Source organism: Nicotiana tomentosiformis, chromosome 3 (genome assembly GCF_000390325.3).
Source record: "Nicotiana tomentosiformis chromosome 3, ASM39032v3, whole genome shotgun sequence".
Lineage (NCBI taxonomy): Eukaryota > Viridiplantae > Streptophyta > Magnoliopsida > Solanales > Solanaceae > Nicotiana > Nicotiana tomentosiformis.
Window position 1 is genome coordinate 127,672,215 of NC_090814.1, and position 22,323 is coordinate 127,694,537.

Consider the following 22,323-nt stretch of genomic DNA (forward strand, 5'->3'; position numbering starts at 1 on the left):
TATTCAAGACTTCAAATAGTTGAGAGGAGCGTAATTGCTCAAAACGACCGGTCGGGTAGTTACAGTACTGCCTGTAACAACTCGCACCACAAGTGCCCACATATCACAACTTGCAACAACAATAATATCAATATTTTCACAACAATAGCCCATGGCTCCAACACAACGTATACGAGAATATCGACAACAATAATGGATGGAAAATGCTCAATAGGATAGATGTTTCAATAATAACCAACATCGCCTCAACGTATTAACAACTTCCACTACCTCAACATCAAATAACTCAACAATGAGAAAACAACGTGTAACCACGATATTAGATAAGACTAACTCACAATAAAGAAAATAATCTCAATAATAAGTATCAAATAACGGAAGTCAACAAATAAAGGGGTGACATGAACAATTAATTTAATAATGCTAATTAACAATGAAAAGATAACATGTGACAATAGAAGGGGGAAAACAAGTTCAACTAAAGCATGGGAGCAATTTAGTAAGTAGGATACAGAACAACTACTAAACAAGTCAACTAATGCATTTAAGGATAGTCTAACACAATTAAGGATAATTTAACTATGAGAATTTAGAACATAATATGACATTTTAATTAAAGCATGGAAATAGTCTAAGTAGCCTAAATCGGTCAAATACTACGTACAACCCGTATACCAACTCGTCACCTTGCGTAGACGGATTTCACTTAGCGCAATTGAATCAAACAATATCAATCCTAAGGGGTATTTCTCCCACATGAAGTTAGGCAAGGCACTTACCTCAATTAGGCCAATTCAATACTCGAAAATAGCTTTTTCCTTACAATCTGCCTCCACAGGCGCAAATCTAACCAAAATCAACTCAATAACATCAAACAATGCTAGGGAATTCAATTGCAATAGATAAAGATAAGATTTTTACACTTTTTCAAAAAAAAAAAAAAAGAGTCAACCTAGAGCTCGCCTGGTCAAAATCCGGATCCAATGGTAGATTCTGTCTACCCATGACCCCACGAGTTCATATATGTGATTAATTTCAAAATTCGAGTACAAATTCACTCTCAAAACTCAATTTTCTTATTTTTCAAAAACTTGACAAAGTTTCATAAATTTCTGTTAAAATCTAAGATATGTTGATGAAATACGATAAGAAATAGATTAGAATCACTTACCCAAGGTTTGAGGGTGAAAATCCCCTCTCTAAATAGCCTCCTACCGAGTCTAGGATTCAAAAATGAGAGAATGAACTCAAAAATCCCGTCCTTCAGCTATTTGATCAGTCGCAGATGTCGCAAATGCGGCCTGGGGTTCGCAAATTGTGAACCCCGCAAATGCGAAGACCCTCCCATATCTGCTATCATTGCAATTGCGATGAAAGGTTCGCAATTGCGAACCCTGGACCATCACAATTGCGACCAAAGCAATCGCAAATGCGAACTAGCTCATTCCCAGCACACTTCGCAAATGCGAACACTGGGTTCGCAAATGCGAACACTGGAGGCTTGGCTAAACTTCGCAAATGCGAACTCAGACCTCGCAATTGCGAGATCTAAGGCCTGTGCAGAAACCATCAGCTTAAAAATTCCAACAACACTCCGCTAAGCGTTAGAAACTCTCCCGAGATTTTCAAATTTTGGTCACTATTTTCAAATCTTTAACCTCTAAGTTTAGAATCAAGGGTCCAAATTAACCCGAAAGCCTCTCGGAATGAAACTAATCATCCCCGCAAGTCATAAAGACATAAACACACAAGTGTGAAGAAATAAAAGGGGTAACGGGGTGCAATTACACAAAAGGACCGATCGGGTCATTGCATTCTCTCCCTCTTAAAATAAATGTTCGTCCTCGAACATGCATAAGAACATACCTGAAGTGGTGAATAGATGAGGATAATGACTCTGCATGTCGTGCTCGGTCTCCCAGGTCGCCTCCTCGACCAGGTGACCCCTCCATTGAACCTTCATTGAAGAAATATCCTTTGACCTCAACTTCCGGACCTGCCGGTCCAAGATGGCTACCGGCTCCTCAATATAATATAAATCCTTGTCCAATTGGACTGGGCTGAAATCTAACACATGGGAGGGATCACCGTGATACTTTTGGTGCATAAAAACAAAGAATACTGGATGAACTACAGTTGGATTAGGTGGCAGTGCAAGCTTGTAGGCCACCTCTCTGCTCCTCTCAAGAATCTCAAAAGATCTGATATACATAGGTCTTAACTTACCCTTCTTCCCGAACCTCATAACACCCTTCATGGGCGAAACCCAGAGCAAGACCTGCTCCCCAACCATGAATACAACGTCACGAACCCTCCGATCCGCATAACTCTTATATCTAGAATGGGCTGTGCGAAGCAGATCTTGAATCAATTTAATCTTTTCCAAAGCATCCTGAACCAAGTCTGTACTCAATAGCCTAGCCTCGCCCGGATCAAACCAACCCACTAGAGATCGACACTGCCTCCCATACAAGGCCTTATACGGAGCCATATGAATGCTCTACCGGTAGTTGTTGTTGTAGGAAAACTCCACAAGCGGCAAGAACTAATCACAAGAACCCACAAACTTCATAAGACACACACATAGCATATCCTCTAATATCTGAATAGTGCACTCGAACTGTCCGTCCGTCTGAGGGTGAAATGTTGTACTCAACTCCACCGGTGTGCCTAGCTCATGCTGTACAGCCTTCTAGAACCGCGATGTAAACTGCGTACCCTGGTCAAAGATGATGGATACCAGCATGCCATAAAGTGTGACGATCTCGCGAATATATACATGAGCCAGCTGCTCTAAAGAATAAGTAGTCACCGCTGGAATGAAATGAGCCGACTTGGTCAACCTATCTACAATCACCCATACTGCATCGAACTTCCTCTGAATCCGTGGGATCCCAACAACAAAATCCATAGTAACTCACTCCCATTTCCACTCTGGAATCTCAAGCCTTTGAAGCAATCCACCCGGTCGCTGATGCTCATACTTCACCAGTTGATAATGTAAGCACCGAGCTACATACTCCACAATGTCCTTCTTCATCCTCTTTCACCAATAGTGTTGCCTCAAGTCCTGATACATCTTAGCGGTACCCGTATGAATGTAGTACCGCGAACTGTGAGCCTCCTGAAGAAATAACTCACGCAACCCATTTACATTGGGCACACATAGCCTGCCATGCATTCGTAACACACCATCATCCCCGATAGTGACTTCCTTAGCATCGCCATACTGAACTGTGTCCTTGAGGACAAGAAAATAGGGGTCATCACACTGACGCTCTCTGATACCACAGAGAAGACCGAGAAACCTTACAAGCCAAAACTCGACTCGGCTCTGAAATATCCAATCTAACAAACTAGTTGGCTAAGGCCTGAACCTCCAATGCTAATGGCCTCTCTGTTACTGGTAGATATGCTAAACAGCCCAAGCTCTCCACCTTTCGACTCAAGGCATTAGCCACCATATTTGCCTTCCCGGGATGATATAGAATGGTGATATCATAGTCCTTAAGTAACTCTAACCACCTCCGCTGCCACAAGTTAAGATCCTTCTATTTGAACAGATGTTGTAAACTTCGGTAGTCGGTAAAGACCTCACAAGGAACACCATACAAATAATTCCGCCAGATCTTCAATGAATGAACAATGGCTGCCAACTCCAAATCGTAGACTGGATAATTCTTCTCATGAGTCTTCAATTGTCGAGATGCGTAGGCAATCACCCTACCGTCTTGCATCAACACCGCGCCAAGGCTAACACGTGACACATCACAATACACAGTACAAGACCCTGAGCCCGTAGGAAACACCAACACTGGGGTTGTAGTCAAAGCAATCTTGAGCTGAAAGCTCGCCTCACACTCATCAGTCTATCTGAAAGGAGCACCCTTCTAGGTCAATCTGGTCATAGGTGCAGCAAAAGATGAGAAGCCCTCCATGAAACGATGATAATACCCGGCCAAACCAAGGAAACTCCTTATCTCAGTAGCTGAAGACGGTTTAGGCTAACTCTGCACCGCCTCAATCTTCTTCGGATCTACCTTGATCCCCTAAATCGACACCACATATGACCCAAAACACCATCGAATCAAGCCAGAATTCACACTTTAAGAACTTTGCATATAACTTCTTCTCTCTCAAGGTCTGAAGCACAATCCTCAAGTGTTGCTTATGATCTTCCCGACTGCGGGAGTACACCAAGATGTCATCAATAAACACAATGACGAATAAATCAAGATAAGGCTGGAATACACTGTTCATCAGGTGCATAAATACTACTAGGGTAATGGTCAGTCCGAAAGACATCATGAGGAACTCGTAGTGACCATACCGAGTCCTAAAGGCAGTCTTCAGAATATTCGAATCCTGAATCTTCAGTTGATGATAACTTAACCGCAAGTCAATCTTGGAAAATACTCTGGCACCCTGTAGCTGATCAAATAGGTCATCAATGCGTGGCAATGGATACATGTTCTTCACTGCAACCTTGTTCAACTGACGATAATTAATACACATGTGCATAGATCCATCCTTCTTCTTCACAAATAAGACCGGAGCACCCCACGGTGACACACTAGGCCGAATGAATCCCTTATCAAGCAACTCATGTAACTGCTCATTTAACTCATTCGGCTAAGCTAGGGCCATACAATATGGTGGAATAGAAATGGGCTAAGTGCCTGTCAAAAGTCAATACCGAAATCGATATCTCTGTCGGGCGGCATGCTTGGAAGATATGCTAGAAATACATCTGGAAAGTCTCTTACTACCGAAACTGACTCAACAGTAGGAGTGTCAGCATTGACATCCCGTACAAAGGCTAGATAAGCATTACACCCCTTCTCAACCATCCGATGAGCCTTTAGAAATGATATAACCCTCCTAGAAACATAATCTAATGCACCCATCCACTCTAACCGTAGTAAACCTGGCATAGCCAGCGTCACAGTCTTGGCGTGACAATCAAGAATAGCATGATAGGGTGACAACCAATCCATGCTCAAGATAACATCAAAGTTTACCATACTAAATAGATTAACTCTGGTCTCAAAACCACCAAGAACAACTAAACACGACTGATACACACAGTCAACAACAATGAAATCTTCCATATGCGTGGACACATAGACAAGAGAACTCAAAGAATCACGGGATATACCCAAATATGGAGCAAAGTAAGATGATACATAGGAATAAGTGGATCCTGGATCAAATAAGACTGATGCTTTTCTATGACAAACCGGGACAATACATGTGATAACTGAGTCGGATGCAACCACCTCCGTCCTAGAAGGAAGAGCATAATATCTGGTCTGACCTTCCCCTCTAGGGAGACCTATACCTGCCCGACCTCTACCTCTAGCTGGCTGAGCGGGTGGAGCGGCAACTGGGGCAACAATCATGGCCTGAGAAGTCTGCGGACCAGGCTGAATCCGTGGAGCCTGAGTAGTCTGGGAAGGTGCACCCCTAATGAGTCTAGGGCAGTCTCTGACCATGTGGCGGGCATCACCACACTCAAAATAAGCTCTCGGTGGGCGTGGCGGCTGGGACTGGCTCGGGCATGGTCGGTTGGACTGATCGCTGAAGGCATCCCGTGCAGGAGGTGCACTAGAAAATGGTTGTGCAAAGTGTGCAACCTGGGGCCTCGATACAATCGAAGCACCATTAGAAGCTGGAAGTGCTTCATGAACTGAGCGGCTCACATAGCCCCTACCATGATGAGCTGAAGTTGCAGCGTAACCACCACTAAATCCCCCTGTGCCACGAGGCCTCTTGGCCTCCCTATCCTCTCTATCACGGTCTCACATACCCTCTAACCTCCGTGCAATCTCAACTACCTGCTGATACGGAGTGTCTGACTCCAACTCCCTAGCCATGCTGAACCTAATACTCTGGTTTAGCCTCTCGATGAATCGACGAACTCGCTCCCTGACTGTGGCAAACAAGGCCGGTGCATGCGTAGACAAATCACTTAATCAGATAGCATACTCTAACACTGACATAGTATCCTGGTGTAGCCACTCAAACTCCGCGCACCAAGAATCCCGAAGGGTCTGAGGAACAAACTCTCTCAAGAAAAACTCTAAAAATAGATCCCTGTAAGTGAAGTTGCCTCGGTTGGGCTACCCACCTCGTACGCCCGCCATCACTGATTTGCCACTCCCTTCAGCTGGAACGTAGTAAAGGCAACCCCACTTGTCTTCACAATGCCCATGGTGTGGAGAATACGATGGCCCTCCTCAAGAAAACCATGTGCATTCTCGGAAGCCAAACCACTGAAAGTAGGAGGGTGGTACTTCTTGATCCTCTCGAGCTTGAGCTGCTCCTCCTCAGATGTTGCCACCCTAACCATGGGCTGAACTGGAGCAACTAGTTGTACCAGTATAACCTCTGGGACCTGATCAACCTGGACTCGCTGCTCTGGGGTACGTGCCACGGGAGTCTGTGCTCCTCCCCTATCCTGAGATGTGGCTGGTGCAAGTGGGATCAATCCCGTCTGAGCTAAGGTGCTGAACATGCTCATGAACTGTGCGAGAGTCTCCTGAAGTGTTGCGGTGGCAATAGGTGCCTCGGGTGTATGACCCCCGACTTGAGCTACCGGTTGCTCCTATGTCGCAGCTCGGGCAGGTGTTCTGGTTGTACCCCATGCCCGTCCTCGACCTCTACCCCAACCACGGACTCTCACGGCTTTAGCTGGGGGCGCAAGTGTCTGATTGTCGGATCTTGCGGTGCGTGTCCTCACCATCTGTGAGAGAATAGAAGGTTAAAGATTTAGTTTTTGAAATCAACCAATTCGCACGACAAGGAATCAATGAAGTAAAATTTTCCTAACAATTTCGTAGCCTCTCGAATATAAGTACAAACGTCTCCGTACCGATCCGCAAGACTCTATAAAACCTGCTTATGACTCGTATACCTATGAACCTAGAGCTCTGATACCAACATGTCACGACCCCAATTTCCCTCTGAAGGTTGTCGTGATGACACCTAGTCTCTACGACTAGGTAAACCTAACAATAATGAAAACTGAATAGATATGAATTAATAAATTATGGAAAATAATTGAACAATAGATGAAAACCTTTCGGAAATCGAGTCTCACACTACACACCCGAAAATCGGTGAAACCGAGTCATAAGCTCTACAAAGTATAACAAGAGTAACTACTACATCACTGTTTGAAAACAAATAAAATAGTAAATGAGGATAAAGGAAGGTGATTCTGAGGCCTACAGACGCCAAGCGGGCATACCTTAAAGTCTCCGATAAAGCAGCTAGCAGGAATCTCTATCTACCGTCACGAGCAAACGTACCTGGATTTGCACAAAAAGATGTGCAGAAGCATAGTATGAGTATACCACAATGGTACCCATCAAGTATCAAGCCTAACCTCAGTAGAGTAGTGACAAGGTCGGTCAAGACACCTACTAGGATATACAAGCAATCATGCATATAAGTATTACCTTAAACAGCCGCTTGCACATCAACCCAAGCCTTATATCGCTGCATGCGCATTATTATCATATCACAATAACAGCTCACACCACAAGTGCCTACATATCACAACTTACAATAACAACAATAACAATATTTCCACAACAATAGCCCATGGCTCCAACACAACGTATACAAAAATATCGACAACAATAATGGATAGAAAATGCTCAATAGGATAGATGTTTCAACAATAACCAACATCGCATCAGCGTATTAACACCTTCCACAACCTCAACATCAAATAACTAAACAATAAGAAAACAACGTGTAACAACGATATTAGATAAGACTAACTCACAATAAAGGAAATAATTTTCAATAATAAGTATCACATAACGGAAGTCAACAAATAATAGGGCGACATGAACAATTAATTCAACAATGCTAATTAACAATAAAGAGATAACATGTGACAATAAAAGGGGACAACAAGTTCAACTAAAGTATGAGAGCAGTTTAGCAAGTAGAATATAGAACAATTACTAAACAAGTCAACTAAGGCATTTAAGGATAGTCTAACACAATTAAGGATGATTTAACTATGAGAATTTAGAACATAATATGGCATTTCATTTAAAGCATGGAAATAGTCTAAGTAGCCTAAACCGGTCAAATACTACGTACACCTCGTGTACCTACTCGTCACTTTGCGTACACGGATTTCACTTAGCACAATTGAATCAAACAATACCAATCCTAAGGGTAGTTCCCCCACATGAAGTTAGGCAAATCATTTACCTGAATTAGGCCAATTCAATACTCGAAAATAGCTTTTCCCTTACAATCCGCCTCCACACAGCTCAAATCTAACCAAAATCGACTCAATACATCAAACAATGCTAGGGAATTCAATTGCAATAGATCAAGTTAAGATTTATACACTTTTTTTCAAAAAGTCATCAAAAGTCAACCTAGGGTCGCCCGGTCAAAACCCGGGTCCAATGGTAGATTACGTCTACCCATGACCCCACGAGTTCATATATGTTATTACTTTCAAAATCTGAGTCCAAATCGACTCTCAAAACTCAATTTTCTTATGTTTCAAAAACTTGATAAAGCTTCATAAATTTCTACTTTGATTCACATGATTTTGATGTTAAAATCTAAGATATGTTGATGAAATATGATTAGAAATATATTAGAATCACTTACCCAAGGTTTGTGGGTGAAAATTCCCTCTCTAAATCGCATCCTACCGAGTTTAGGGTTTAAGAATGAGAGAATGAACTCAAAAATCCCGTCCCGCAGCTATTTGATCAGTCGCAGATGTCGCCAATGCGACCTGGGGTTCGCAAATTGTAAACCCCCCAAATGCAAAGAATCTCTCGCAAATGCGAAGACCCTCCCATCTCTGCTATCATCGCAATTGCGATGAAAAGTTTGCAATTGCAAACTCTGGACCTTCGCAATTGTGACCAAAGCGATCGCATATATGAACTAGCTCATTCCCAAAACACTTCACAAGTGCGAACACTAGTTCACAAATACGAACCCAGCAGGCTTGGATAAACTTTGCAAATGCGAACTCAGACCTCGCAATTGCGAGATCTGAGGCCTGCGCAGAAACAAGCAACTTAAAAATTTCAACAACACTCCGCTAAGCGTCCGAAACTACTTAAAAATTCCAACAATACTCTGCTAAGAGTCTGAAACTCACCCGAGTCCTCAGGGCTTCAAACCAAACATCCACACAAGTTTAAATACATCATACAAACTCGCTCGCGCGATCAAACACACAAAAATAACATCTAAAATTTATGAATTGAACTAAATGCATGATTTTCAAAGAGAATTTCAAGAACTTTTAAAATTACAACTATGCGTCAGATTCCTATCAATTCAACTCTGAATGACGCCAAATTTTGCAGACAAGTTCTAAATGCCATAACGGACCTATTCCAAGTCCCAAAATCAAATTCCGAGATCAATAGCTAAAAATCAACCTACGGTTAAACTTTTCAACTTAAAATTGCCAAATTTTTATAAATCAACACAAATCAACCTACGTACTTTCAAAATCAATTCCAGACATAAGCCCAAGTGCAAAATCACGTAAAAACACAGTTTTGGGGTAGTTTTCACAAAAGTTAAAGTTTGGTCAACATTTTCAAATTTAAACTTCTAAATCTAGAATCAAGGGTCCAAATCAACCCGAAAGCCTTCCGGAACGAAACTAATCAACCCCGCAAGTCATAAAGACATAAACACTTAAGTGTGAAGCAATAAAAGGGGTAACAGGGCGCAATTACACAAAACAGTCGATCGGGTCGTTACAAATAATCTCATAGTAACTAGGCTAGTTCCTATGATTATATTGGCCTCTAATTATTTAGCTGGCTCTCCAAATAATTCTATAATGAATGGACATACATAATTAATGATTTATATATATATATATAACACGTAAAACTTTATGAACTAATTTTCTTGCTCCTAACAATAAAAGGGCTTAACGAGCTAAGTAAGGAGCCAACAAAAATGGATAAAATGTTACAAACAACTACGTGGGGGCAATAAGCGTGACATGTCGAGCAAGCCCAACGATTTCAAAGAAGACATGAGCTACCACACAAACTAGACGCATATTACACAATTAACCTTTACGTACGCATTCCATAAAATATTCGGAACACCACCTACGATAATAAGCAGATTCAAATTTTAAACTTAATGCGTTAGAACTTTTAATATTCTCAATACTAAAATATTATACTTATAAAATTATAGCTTCAAATTTTAAAAATATACTCTATGCAATAGGTAAATCATAACGAAAGTTAGTATTACGAAATCAAAATCTGAAGAAAAATTTCTGAAATTATCATTAGAAAAAGAGGGGGCGGGGGGATTTTTAAGGGTAATAGAGTCTTTTGCACAACTAAACATAGTGCCTCACCATTTCTGTTCCCGTCTGTGGATGACAACCAAAAGTTCATTCTATTATTCTCGATTGTTCCAACGACCAGGCCAAGCCATTTTCCCACCGATTCTTCGATCACCGGCCGGCGAATTTCTCTCCTTTTCCCGATCAAGTCAAGGTGCGTATCAATCTTATCTCTGAATTTATCCCTTTTCTAGTAACATAATCCACTTACATTTGCTAAATTATCATAAATTTCGGCTTTAATTTTTTCCGTTCTCTAAGAATAATCATGATCTTATGGAATCAAAAGATCACATTTTGTGTCTTATTATTGCAATGGAGAACCTAATTTAGAGAAAAGATAGTTAATTTGGTTGAAATTACGGTTATTTATGTGATCTGAAGGTATTTGTGAAGTTTGAGAACGGGGCAAGGCATAATGAGTCAGGTGTTCGAAGGATATGAAAGGCAGTACTGTGAGCTTTCTGCTAATTTAACGAAGAAATGCAGCTCAGCTAGTATCCTTGATGGAGGTGAGAAAGATATATCCATTTTCTCCTTTTTCTACGAAAAGATGCTCCTTTACTTACCCCAAAAAGGGAAAAATGCATTCTTGTTTTCTTCTGAAGAATTTTTGTTTTTTATTTTTATTTTGTATAATGTTGGCCTGAGAGTAATTTAAACGAGGAACATGGTCAGTGATGATTCATATAGCCGACCCGGACTTGTTTGGGAACGAGACTATTAAGTTCCGTTTCAACCTGTTTCAAACCTCTGATACTGCTTGCTTTTGTGTTCTTGTGCATTTTTTACCATTAGGCCATTTGTTGCCTTTTAGTTGCTTCTGTTACTTCTTAATCACAGGGCTCATTAATCTGCGATTACCCTATCTCTGCCTGTTTCAGACCTCTGTTACAGCTTTTTTTAATGCTTGTGGGCTTTGACCATTAGTTCCTTGTTGCCTTTTTAACTGCTTCTACATGTTTTTTTCACGCTTGCAGAGCAAAAGAAACAAAAAGTGTCTGAAATAAAAGCTGGCCTAGATGATGCTGAAGCATTGGTAATTCAGAATAACTTTGGCGGCAAATTGTTTTTTTGCTTGTTTCTGTATTTTGGTTAAGAATGCTCTTTTATCCTCATTTCCAGATTCGCAAGATGGACCTAGAAGCTAGGAGTTTACCTCCAAATGTTAAGGCCACACTTCTTGCCAAGTTAAGAGAATATAAAAGTGATCTGAACAACTTAAAAACTGAAGTGAAAAGAATCACATCAGCAAATGCAAACCAAGCTGCAAGGGACGAGTTGTTGGAATCGGGGATGGCGGATGCTATGATGGTAATCCCCTCTTCCATATTGCGCTTTCCAGCTAGTCAGTTTAATGAAGGAACATTATGCTGATCTTAATCCTTTACGCATTGATTAGTAAATTCTCATTACTCTCATTGACGTTGGCTAATAGTTTCCAATTGCAACTTCAATTTAAAGGACATGCTAATAATTGCACTGTGCAGACCGAATATTGACAAGAGTGGGTTGCTCTAGTGGTGAGCACCCTCCACTTCCAACCAAGAGGTTGTGAGTTCGAGTCACCCCAAGAGCAAGGTGGGGAGTTCTTGGAGGGAAGGGAGCCGAGAGTCTATCAGAAACAGCTTCTCTACCCCAGGGTAGGGGTAAGGTTTGCGTACAAACTACCCTCCCCAGACCCCATAGTGAGATTATACTAGGTTTTTGTTGTTGTTGTTGTTGTTGCAGACCGAATATTGTAGTTTTTCCAGACATCTGAACCAATAGTGCGTCTCTCACATTGTATTACTTTATTGGTCTACATTTCCAACTTTCTCGTTGGGGTCTATCTCAATAATAGGTTCTTTTCTTTTCCTTTAGGTTCTTTTCTTTTTTCATTTTTTATGAGTCATTGCAGTGGTTTTCCTTTACAAGGAAAGTTTAACCATTGTGGTGTTGTTTTTGTCAAGAGGGAGAATAGCAAGTAGTATAAGCTTTTAAGCATGTTGGAACCTGTAATACTCTGTCCATTCCATTTTATAGAGATATTGGACTGGAAGATGTTATTTTGACTTGTATTATGTTGGTGATATTGAAAAAAACATTAAACTAATAATTGAAAAGCAAGTCTCATCGAGCAAATTTTACACTGAATTAAAAGCTAAATAGTTAAACGAATTTGTAATCTTGAAAATTGTGAAAGTGGTATAGAATAAGATTACTAGTGAGATAGTGTCAACTACTTTGGGAATGTCACATGAAGGAAAGAATATTCATATAAATTGGGAGGGAGGGAATACTTTGTGTCTTTACACTAAACATGAAGTTATGGAAGTTTCCTATGGCTAGCTTATTGCTTGGGTGTGCTTTTCGAGCAATCATTTCCTTTATCAATGCGACTGTCAGGATGGATATATGCTGTGGAAGTTTTTAATTTGAGATTGAATGTTCTTTCACTTTTTGATCGACACTTCATTGGTTATGCTTTTGCTTGGTTAAAATTTTAATTCAATGCCATATAGGTGTCTGCTGATCAAAGGCAAAGGTTGATGATGTCAACAGAGAGATTGAATCATTCGAGTGATAGGATCAGGGATAGTCGAAAAACAATGCTAGAAACCGAGGAGCTAGGGGTCTCAATTCTTCAAGATTTGCATCAACAACGTCAGTCTCTCCTGCATGCACATGACACGGTATGCCCTTTATCCATTTTTTGTCTTGTGCATCCAATCAGTCTGGGCAATAAGAAACTAAGAGGAGAACAAGAAGAGGGAAAACCTCCAATTCTGATATGTCACTGTTGTGAAAATTTCAGATGATGTTTTGACAGATCTAATTCAAATTTGCTTTGCTAAAAAAGGCATCTGTGAAATAAGCTCGAGTTAAAAATGTTTAATAATGAAGATATGATGATCAGTAAGTTTCTTCCTTCACAGCTTCATGGAGTGGATGATAATATTAGCAGGAGCAAGAAGATACTGACTACAATGTCAAGAAGGATGAGCAGGAATAAATGGATCATCGGTTCTATCATTGCTGTCTTGGTCCTGGCTATCCTGTTAGTTCTTTACTTCAAGCTGGCCCATTAGCTCAATGGATGGCTTTCAGAATTTACGTGCTTCTCATTTGTTACAAATTACAAAAAGAAAGAAAAAAAAAGAGCATGTATTGTTGGAGTACACTTTCTTGAATTCACATAATAATTGTGATGTCAATTTGCGGTCTTTTTATGGTGTGGTTTTGCAAACCTTCATGTGCTTCTTGTCCTGGCAATTGTCATAATAGTAAATTGCCGTATTTGTCCATTACTATGTCTGAATTTGGTGATCCTTGTCTGGATCTGTAAAATGTATTTAACAGTGTGCAGCGGTTGATAGTTTTTTTTCCTTTACTTTTCATCTCATATTCTAGTTTTCCTTCATCTCCCTTGCCCTTTGCTTTAGCCCACTCGTATAATCATATTCTAGTTTTCCGTAGATGAAGAACTTCTTTTGACCTACTATTGGTTCTCTTTCCAAAGGAATGGATCAGATAACAGTGATCTAGAAGACTTTTCGTCTGTAGGAGTTCGTATAAGACGAATTGTTGTCTACTTGTAAAATCTCTTTGAAGACATGTATTGGAAGATTGGATGAACTTCTTAATTCTCTTTTTGTCAAGAGTTTAATCCCTCTTTTGGTACTAATTGAGTATTTCAGATCCAAGTTTAAAACCCGATGCCATTGTGTGTTCCTCTTATTTCTTTTCCCTCGACACTCTATATATTATTAAATGAGATTTAGCGTCTCTGACAATGATCGGTTTGACATTGCTTAGAAAGAATGGACTAAATTAAATGAGGTATGTATGTCCAGAAAACATTTAGGGTTGTGTAGTGCATAAAAGTTTTAATTTTTGTAAAATAACATAGAAGTATTGGTAAAAATTTCAGTATTTGTACTTAAAGCAAGAATGTTCCAAAATGTGTTTCCGAGTTAATGCAACTTTCTGTTACCTGGGCAACCTTCTGCGTACGAGATCCATTTTTTGCCCGAAATTCATCTCTACATTAATGCTTATTGGCATGCACTATTATGGGATAGAAGCAGCAAACGATGATTACGCTAAGCTTTGGCAGAATCTTATAGTCGACCATGCAATCTATTTGTTACATACAGCCTCCAACCTTTTTTATATTGTAGAATTCAAAAAGTTACCAGAAAGAATGTAACTGGAGCTTCATTACCTTGCTTGACTGTGAAATCACAGGCTCTGGCTTCCTCACTCCGAGATAGTTCAAGAATTCTAAATTCCGGTGATATTAGATGGGAAAAGCAAGAGCCACTATAGCACGATTAACTTCTCCGGTCCAGATTGCTTCTCTGAATTTTGACTTAAGCTTTATGTATTTTTACCTTGTTAAAACACAGTTACATGACATTGAAAACAGTGAGAGCAGAGGATTTCTTAATTTCTCACTGCACAACTGATCATGCATGTCGACCAAGTCGTTGATGGCAAGTCGACAAGCAGGCCTATTCCATTTGTGGGCATGTTGATCAAAACTGAAGCATCTTTTCATCCTCGAGGTATAATAGCTCTCCGGCACAGGAAATTCTGAGAACACAAGCCATTCATTGACAGGGAAAACTTCCACTAGATTGCAATCATCATAGACACATCGATGGATCATCCTCAGGTGAATCAAAATTTCCTGTTTGTTCCTCCTCATCCTCTTCCTCCTCCTCATCATCATAATCTGCTGAAGCAGGATGCCCATTAAGATCCACATTCACACCATTTACCTTCCTTACAAACTGTCCCCTCACACGAGGTCTCCGTTCTGCCAGCTTTTTTCTGTTAACATACCTGATCTTCTTGTCAAAACATCTTTCCTTTCTCTTCTGTCTGAACTTCATAAGTGCTGCCTTTCTACGATCAACTTTGCTCCCCTTACCCTCAGCCAAAGGCGAATTTCCAATTGTAGGCCATTGATGAGGTGTTGCCATTTGGCCAGGTTGTAAGCATAGGCCCATAGGGTAGTAAGGAAATGATGCCATCCCATGCATATGAGGGGGACAAGGTGACATATGATTGTATTGAGGAAGTACAGCTGAATTAGCATGGTTGTGGAGATCTTGCAGGTTCTTCGGATAAATATGTGGTGATGGCATCATGACTTGATTCATTGCTCCAGAAACAAAATAGGAATAAGCAGTTTGTGCATGAAAACTCACAGCATCACGCTGAGCTTCATTGCGTGGATGCATGTACACCTGCGAGAACTCTTCCATCTTTGAGTTCCTCTGTTGTGTTAACTCTAATGACAAAGGGGGAGTACAGGACCTTTCCATGGAATACGACTCTGGAAAACTGTTACTACTTGGATAGTCATCGCCTTGTGAATTATTTTCAACTGCATCTCCATTTACTTGCATTTGAGTTTCAATCTCTAGATGCCCATCGACTGCATTAGTCTTCTCTTCAATCCTCAACTGAGGCACATTTTCATGGGTATAGGTTGTTCCTTGGTCATTGGTTTTAAGCACGCCTGATTTGACATAGGTAAAGAAGGCCGAGGACCCACCTATCTTCAGTTCACTCTTCTTACGAAATAAGGAAATTTGTCCTGTTCAATAAGCGTTATGTTAAAATTAAATCCATTTGAAGAAATAGGGGAAGTTCATCTCAGATAGTTATAATTCTCAGGAGCATAAACAGCAAAGCGTATCACCTGTAGCAATCAATCTCAGGATCTGTTACATAAAACTATACAAGAACTCTAGAACAGAGATTACAATTGAAGTTGCTCATTAACTCATCTATAAGGCTATTTAAACACCTTCAATATGTAAAGGCAACTGTAGTTTCAGTTAACATGAATTCAATGACTGCCCTAAATCATTCCGACAATAAAGAACACCATTCTCTTAATATCTTCCTCAGACTTTAGACAAAGGAATACAGGATGAACTCAAATGTTTCCTCTACATATGGCAAATCTACTCACAGACTTGCCTGCTTCTGTTGTTTTCACTGACACTAACTTAGGCATGCCATGTATCTCCAATAAATAGTTTATGCTTCAATAGTTGAGTTCTAAAACACTACAATTTCACGCGAAAGCATCAGAAATGTACTCAAATGCCTAGGGCATCTAGATAACTTCAAGCATGGAAGAATGAGAAAATGCAGAACAAGTTCAGGCTAAAGCAACAGAAATATACTCATATGCCTTTTTGAATACCTTTCAAGCATGGAGGAAAATTGAAAATGCAGCCCGAAAAATTGTAAGAAGCTACCTCCCTCTCCCCCTCCCCCTCCCTTCCCCCCCCCCCCCCTTCTCCCTCTCCCGCTCCCGCTCTCCCGCTCTCCCTCTCTCACGCGAAAGCAGCAGAAATGTACTCAAATGCCTAGGATCTAGACAACTTCAAGCATGGAAGAATGAGAAAATGCAGAACAAGTTCAGGCTAAAGCAACAGAAATATACTCAAATGCCTTTTTGAATACCTTTCAAGCATGGAGGAAAATTGAAAATGCAGCCTGAACAATTGTAACAAGCTATATCTCTCTCTCTCTCTCTCTCTCACACACACACACACAAACTCACCACAAACACACACATCTTTGGGGTGGCGAAGCGTGTTCTTTGGGGGGTGGGGGTTGAGTACTGGATATGGGTTTACAATATGTAATAGGTAACCTAACGCCCTCAAGCCATTGTTGTTCCTCTATCAAATAGGATTCAATAAACTTGATCGTGGAAAAAAATTAGATTATTGAAAAGTAGTAGTATTCACTTTCTATAGCGATCATTTACTCGCCATTTTCCTCGGGTTGCAAATATGGGAAGTAGATCTCATTTATATCAACAATCAAAAAGAATGAGTAACTTAAAGCCATGTGAACCACTGACCTGTCTGCCGTTCATTAGTTCCTGGCACGTCAGACTGACACTCGGATGGAAACACAACGGCAGTCTCTATAGGAGCAGCAGTGGTGGAAGCATTAATCTGAAAATATAGTGGCCGGCAGACAGGAAATGCACACCCATCATGTGTTAGTTTACTATCTAATCAGAAAGAAATTACTTAAAACTTACCATTTAAAAAAATAACATTCAGGAAGCAAATTATTGTTGTAATTTTTAAAACAGTAACTGGTTCACAGAACTGGCACAAACACAGGTAATATCATATGAATGGAACAATCATGAAGCACCACCGGCGCATCCCACAATATTTGCAATATGAATATCTTTTCTATTTGTCAGAATATTTTTTTGATAAATAATTGTCTGATTAGGATGCAATCCTATGTTAAGTCTATAAATTTTTTTCCAACGGTTGAGTGTAGCAATAAGCCCATTTATTCACTCAAAATTACTAAATGCATTCTTTCAGGTATGTCACATGGAATTGATGCAAAACAGTATGTGCATAATGGTTGTTTTATAATGTGCTTAGATGTTTGATATTTATTTCCTTTAGCGCTTCTTTTTTTTATGAAGGGAATTTCATTAAATGGCATCAAGAAGATGCATAGCAAAAATTACAATATAAAGGTATTGTCTGCTCATACAAAAACTTACAGGACAACTAAGGAGCAGACAAAATCCAGAAATAGTTCAACACTAGTTACAAGGGCTTGATTGAACCAACTAAATAAGTTAATTAAACAAGTGGCTTTAAGAGTGTGGTTGGGAGTTGAAATCCCATCAAAACATATAAAGTTAAGTTGCTTTAGCAATAACACTACCCTTTTACAATGGTCTAAAATTCTTCTATAGATAAGCTCAAATTAAAGGGTCTCTTGCCAAAGAAACCATAAATGTAAGAATGTAGACCTAGAAGTATCACCTGCATCAACTCAATCAGTCAAAGGTCTTATGACAAATTTATTTTCCAGTTTCCATGAAGGAGGAAACAGAGTGTTTCAGCCAAGCAGAATGAAGGTATTAACTTTTGTAAATTTAACCCCTCCCGCGAAACAAGAAGTCACAATAAGTTTTGGCTACTGCTTAGTTAGGACAACTTTCAATCCTGAAGCTATCTTCCAAATAACAGACTTCAAAAGAACAAGTCACAGGATAGCATACATAACAGCCACCTTGAATGTGGGGATAAAATACAACTAAAACGATGGATTTTATAAGTAATGTTATGAGAAAATGGTCTTCCACGCAATAATACCTCGTCTTCTTGCTGAATAGAGGGACATGCTTCCAGATTGACACTCTTCCGGGACCTATCATCGGTATCATCAGAGAAAATAGTAGTGCTATTAGGATCGCTGGGGTCTGATACAACCAAATCAAAGTCATAACTTAAGATGTTCTTCTCTGCTAGTCCAAGCTGTACATGAAACAAAGAGAAACATTTGGAATATTACATGGATGTTGACATTGAACACGTAACATTCTAAGAAGTTAAAGCAGTAGAAAACTTCCTTGCATGCATCCTAAGAAAATGGTGTAAAAAAAGAAAAAAGAATTAGGGCTCAGACATCGTTTGCTTCTTCATTAGGATCATGCCACAATAATAGATCCATTAAAATGAAAAGACACTGAAACATATTATCAGAAGTTAAGAAAAAGAACATACTATTCCAAGAGTGGTTTACTAATTGCCCTTGCCTAGAGCCCTTCTATTACCTTTAGCCCCTGTTTCCCAAAATCTTGCTAAAAGATAAATCTTTCAAGCAAAACAAATGCAAATGCAAATGCAAGGAAAGAGAATTGTTAAGCGATGAAATAAAGAACGTGCCATTTGCCTTCTTCTCCACATGTGAGTCCACAAGTTCAACAGCTCATTAGTGCGGAGAGGCTTTACAAGGTAGTCAGCTGCTCCAAATTTGAGGCACTTGACAACAATAGAGACTTCATCTTCCGATGACATCACTAGGAAAGGAAATAACAAATAAATTTTTTACCATTCTTTATAAGTACATCTGAAATCAAGTTACAATTTATACAAGTTATGCTTACTGATCACCGGAATGCGCCTCAGCTCTTTATCCCTCATGATGTATTTCAACATCTTATATCCTTTAGACATAGGAAGGTCAACTTCAGAAAGGATGATATCAATATCAGGTCCTTCAGCATTCAGTGCATCAATCACCTGCCTGGGTGACCTCACCGAAGTCACTGCAAGGCGAAAATCACCACAATCAATGCAAGAACATTCAATGCTGCCTTCTAAAATACCATGTGTATTATAAGCCAAGTAGCCAACTGTAGATTGACCTAGGATCAAAAAACAAGGGTAACTTACTAAGACAAACTTCTTCCCCCAGCCACCGCTGGCGCCCAATTGTCCTACATCCTTTAGTTTTGTTTTCATTCTTATTCAACCATTTATTTTGAGATGGAAATTAATGCATACCAACTAAGCCAGTATAAGCTAATTTTTTCCTTTTTAAAGGTTCAATTCTACTCTCCTTTTCCTTATTCTTCTTATTTTGTTTTGTTTCCTCAGTTGGAGGAGGCGGAAGAACTGCAGATGGTTGAACCTTTGAGCTGAGACAGTGAATGCTAATCTTCAAAAAGATCAACAGGAAGTAACATGCTTAAGTTAGGAACATCAGAGCTCATGTTAGATAAAGCAAGTGATCGATCATCTATATAAACGGGAGTTAAACTAAAATGAATAAAACTATTTCACTCAACAAGAGTACTTATAAGGCCTTATATCCAGCTTTAGAAATAAAACATAAATCATCTGGACTTTGTTCACATTAATTCTAACACCTGCTTCAGGAAAAACATAAATCATCTCAAATCAAATTCCACACACATACACACAAAAAAACATTTATAAGACTGTCAATAATAAAATATAACAAAAATCGTAAACTAGGAGCTCCAATAGCTGGATATTACCTTGATAAGAGCATTTGCACAAGAGCGTAAAAACCTCCTGAGAGCTTTTGGCATCCTTATCACACAGTAAAATCCGCACTTTACTCCTATCAATAAACCCTTCCCCACTCTTAACAATCTCACTCTTCTCCATAATCTCCCCGAATATACTTAAAAATCAACAGTCTTCAGAATTCCAGCTCAAAACCCCCACTCCCCCGTAAATTAATACTACAAAACCTCCATTGCAAGCACTTTCCACACTCTTCACTACAAGTAATAAAAATTAGAAACTAGAAAAATTAAACTTAGGGTTTCTAATTCAACTGGTTTCATTTAGCGGATCACGTAGTCATCTTATCCAATCCAAGGATATACATCTCTTTTCACCTAATATTGCAAACACAAATAAAAAGTGCTTCTGCTATTATGCTGTGCTAAATAAACAAGCAGCAACATCTCCGGGCACATCGGAGGGAATCAACGACCGGAAAAATACATAAATTCTCAAACAGCATCGTTCGTCGGACCGATCCGGCGCACGTTAGCAACAACTAATTTTGACAAATCTGTACACAGACTTCTACCTAGAGTAAGACTCAAGTTAGAAAAATAAAAAGAAGAGTCTCCTCTGGCTGGTAAGCTTCTGAGTGGTCGTCTAAAAGTTACAGCCTTTTCAGGCCGACGAAAAATATTAAATATCTTAACACTAGCAGCACTTTTTAGGTAGATGGTGAAAGCTAAAGTGCGCCGCGTAGGGGTTGAAAATATCTGAACCGCAGAATGCGGGAAATCAACGGCAAGGATTAGATGAGGTGGGCGTAGCTGGCACGCGGCGTAAGATAGTGAAATGTAATACGTGGAATGTGGAAGAAAAAGTGAAAAGAGAAAAGATCAAAAAGGGCACTGTGAGAGGAAGATATTTGGGATATTTTTGTTGGCTAGGGATAGAGGATAAGCCACGTCATCTAGAGATCTGTAAAATTTGAATTTGTGATAGTAGAGATTGAAGAATCGTAAGGAAAAGTGTGGGACTTTCTACTTTAAGGCCCGCAATATGTACAAGGTTTCTTATTGGTTAACCCTTTTTTCTCCACTCTTACATTCTCCACGTGTGAAATCAACTTGACTTCAATCTTCAACCATGTTAGTTATGCCTTGAATCCTCTCATCTTATCCATTCCTGTATCCTTTTCTTCTTGTATGTACAAAATAAGAAGAAAAAAGATGGAGTAGAATACCAGTGACCAAATACAAAGAATGGGACGATAGTAGGCTATTCCATTCTTGATATTGTAACTCAAATTATTTTCTTTTAATTTGGCTATTAGACTATTCTCAAGAATACTAGTATGTTACTACAATTTATTCAACCTCTTTTTTCATATATATAATCTCCTTTTGCAAAATAGTAATTAGGCATGAGAAAGATTCCCAGCTTGACAAAACTCGTTATCAAATCACTGAGATTCGAACATAGTGTTCTTGACCACCGATGTATCCCCTATAAACAAAATGTATTATTCCTCAATAAGTCGTTTTGTTTATCGTGGGGCACGTGAGTGAACAAAATTTCGCTTGCATACATCATCTCAAATCAAATAAAGATAAATTGCAGAATTTTCCAGACTAAACAATAGACTGTTTTTGCATATATCATTATGTGGTTCTACTCTTTTTTTCTTTTAGCTAATCTAATAATCTCTCCGTTTCAATTTACGTGAACTCATTTGAATGGGTACGGAGTTTAAGAAAAGAGATAAGACTTTTAAATTTGTAGCGTAAAATGAGTCACATATATTTTGTGTGGCTATAAATCATTGCATAATGGTAAAAAAAATTCAAATAAGGAAAGAAGTCATTTCTTTTTGGCACGGATTAAATAGAAAATAAGTTTACATAAATTGATTTCCAGCTCTTAGTGTTTATTTTACCATGTCCTTTTCTCATCCGTCATTTTCATAGCAATTATTTGTGCTAATATGTCTTTGCCTTGCTGTTCTTAAGAAAAGCGTTTTTAAGGCTAACCAAACAATTTAAATTCAGCAATTTGAAGAAGTTTTATGTATATGTCAACTAGAGAACTAGAGACCAAAATCTGTAATAATCATACACATGA

At 39.4% G+C, this 22,323-nt stretch overlaps 3 protein-coding genes across 3 annotated transcripts; 1 reads left to right on the top strand and 2 right to left on the bottom strand.

The window, feature by feature from the left end:
• Positions 1-3,356: 3,356 nt before the first annotated feature.
• Positions 3,357-6,352, bottom strand: LOC138908469 (uncharacterized). The gene is made up of 4 exons (XM_070199138.1): positions 6,150-6,352; positions 5,818-5,970; positions 4,770-5,709; positions 3,357-3,530 (listed from the first exon to the last, which is right to left on the bottom strand). The coding sequence occupies exons 1-4, from the start codon at positions 6,350-6,352 to the stop codon at positions 3,357-3,359; spliced, it is 1,470 nt and encodes a 489-aa protein (XP_070055239.1).
• Positions 6,353-10,377: 4,025 nt separating this feature from the next.
• On the top strand, positions 10,378-13,754 carry LOC104109546 (vesicle transport v-SNARE 13-like). Its single transcript, XM_009618877.4, has 6 exons — positions 10,378-10,535; positions 10,766-10,893; positions 11,362-11,420; positions 11,507-11,695; positions 12,886-13,056; positions 13,300-13,754. Exons 2-6 carry the CDS (start codon positions 10,800-10,802, stop codon positions 13,450-13,452), a joined length of 666 nt encoding a protein of 221 aa, XP_009617172.1. The 5' UTR covers positions 10,378-10,535; positions 10,766-10,799; the 3' UTR covers positions 13,453-13,754.
• A 707-nt stretch (positions 13,755-14,461) lies between these two features.
• LOC104109547 (two-component response regulator-like APRR1) lies at positions 14,462-20,866 on the bottom strand. The gene is made up of 6 exons (XM_009618878.4): positions 20,226-20,866; positions 19,329-19,490; positions 19,108-19,241; positions 18,535-18,696; positions 17,259-17,355; positions 14,462-15,971 (listed from the first exon to the last, which is right to left on the bottom strand). The coding sequence occupies exons 1-6, from the start codon at positions 20,356-20,358 to the stop codon at positions 15,013-15,015; spliced, it is 1,647 nt and encodes a 548-aa protein (XP_009617173.1). The 5' UTR covers positions 20,359-20,866; the 3' UTR covers positions 14,462-15,012.
• Between the last annotated feature and the right edge of the window lie 1,457 nt (positions 20,867-22,323).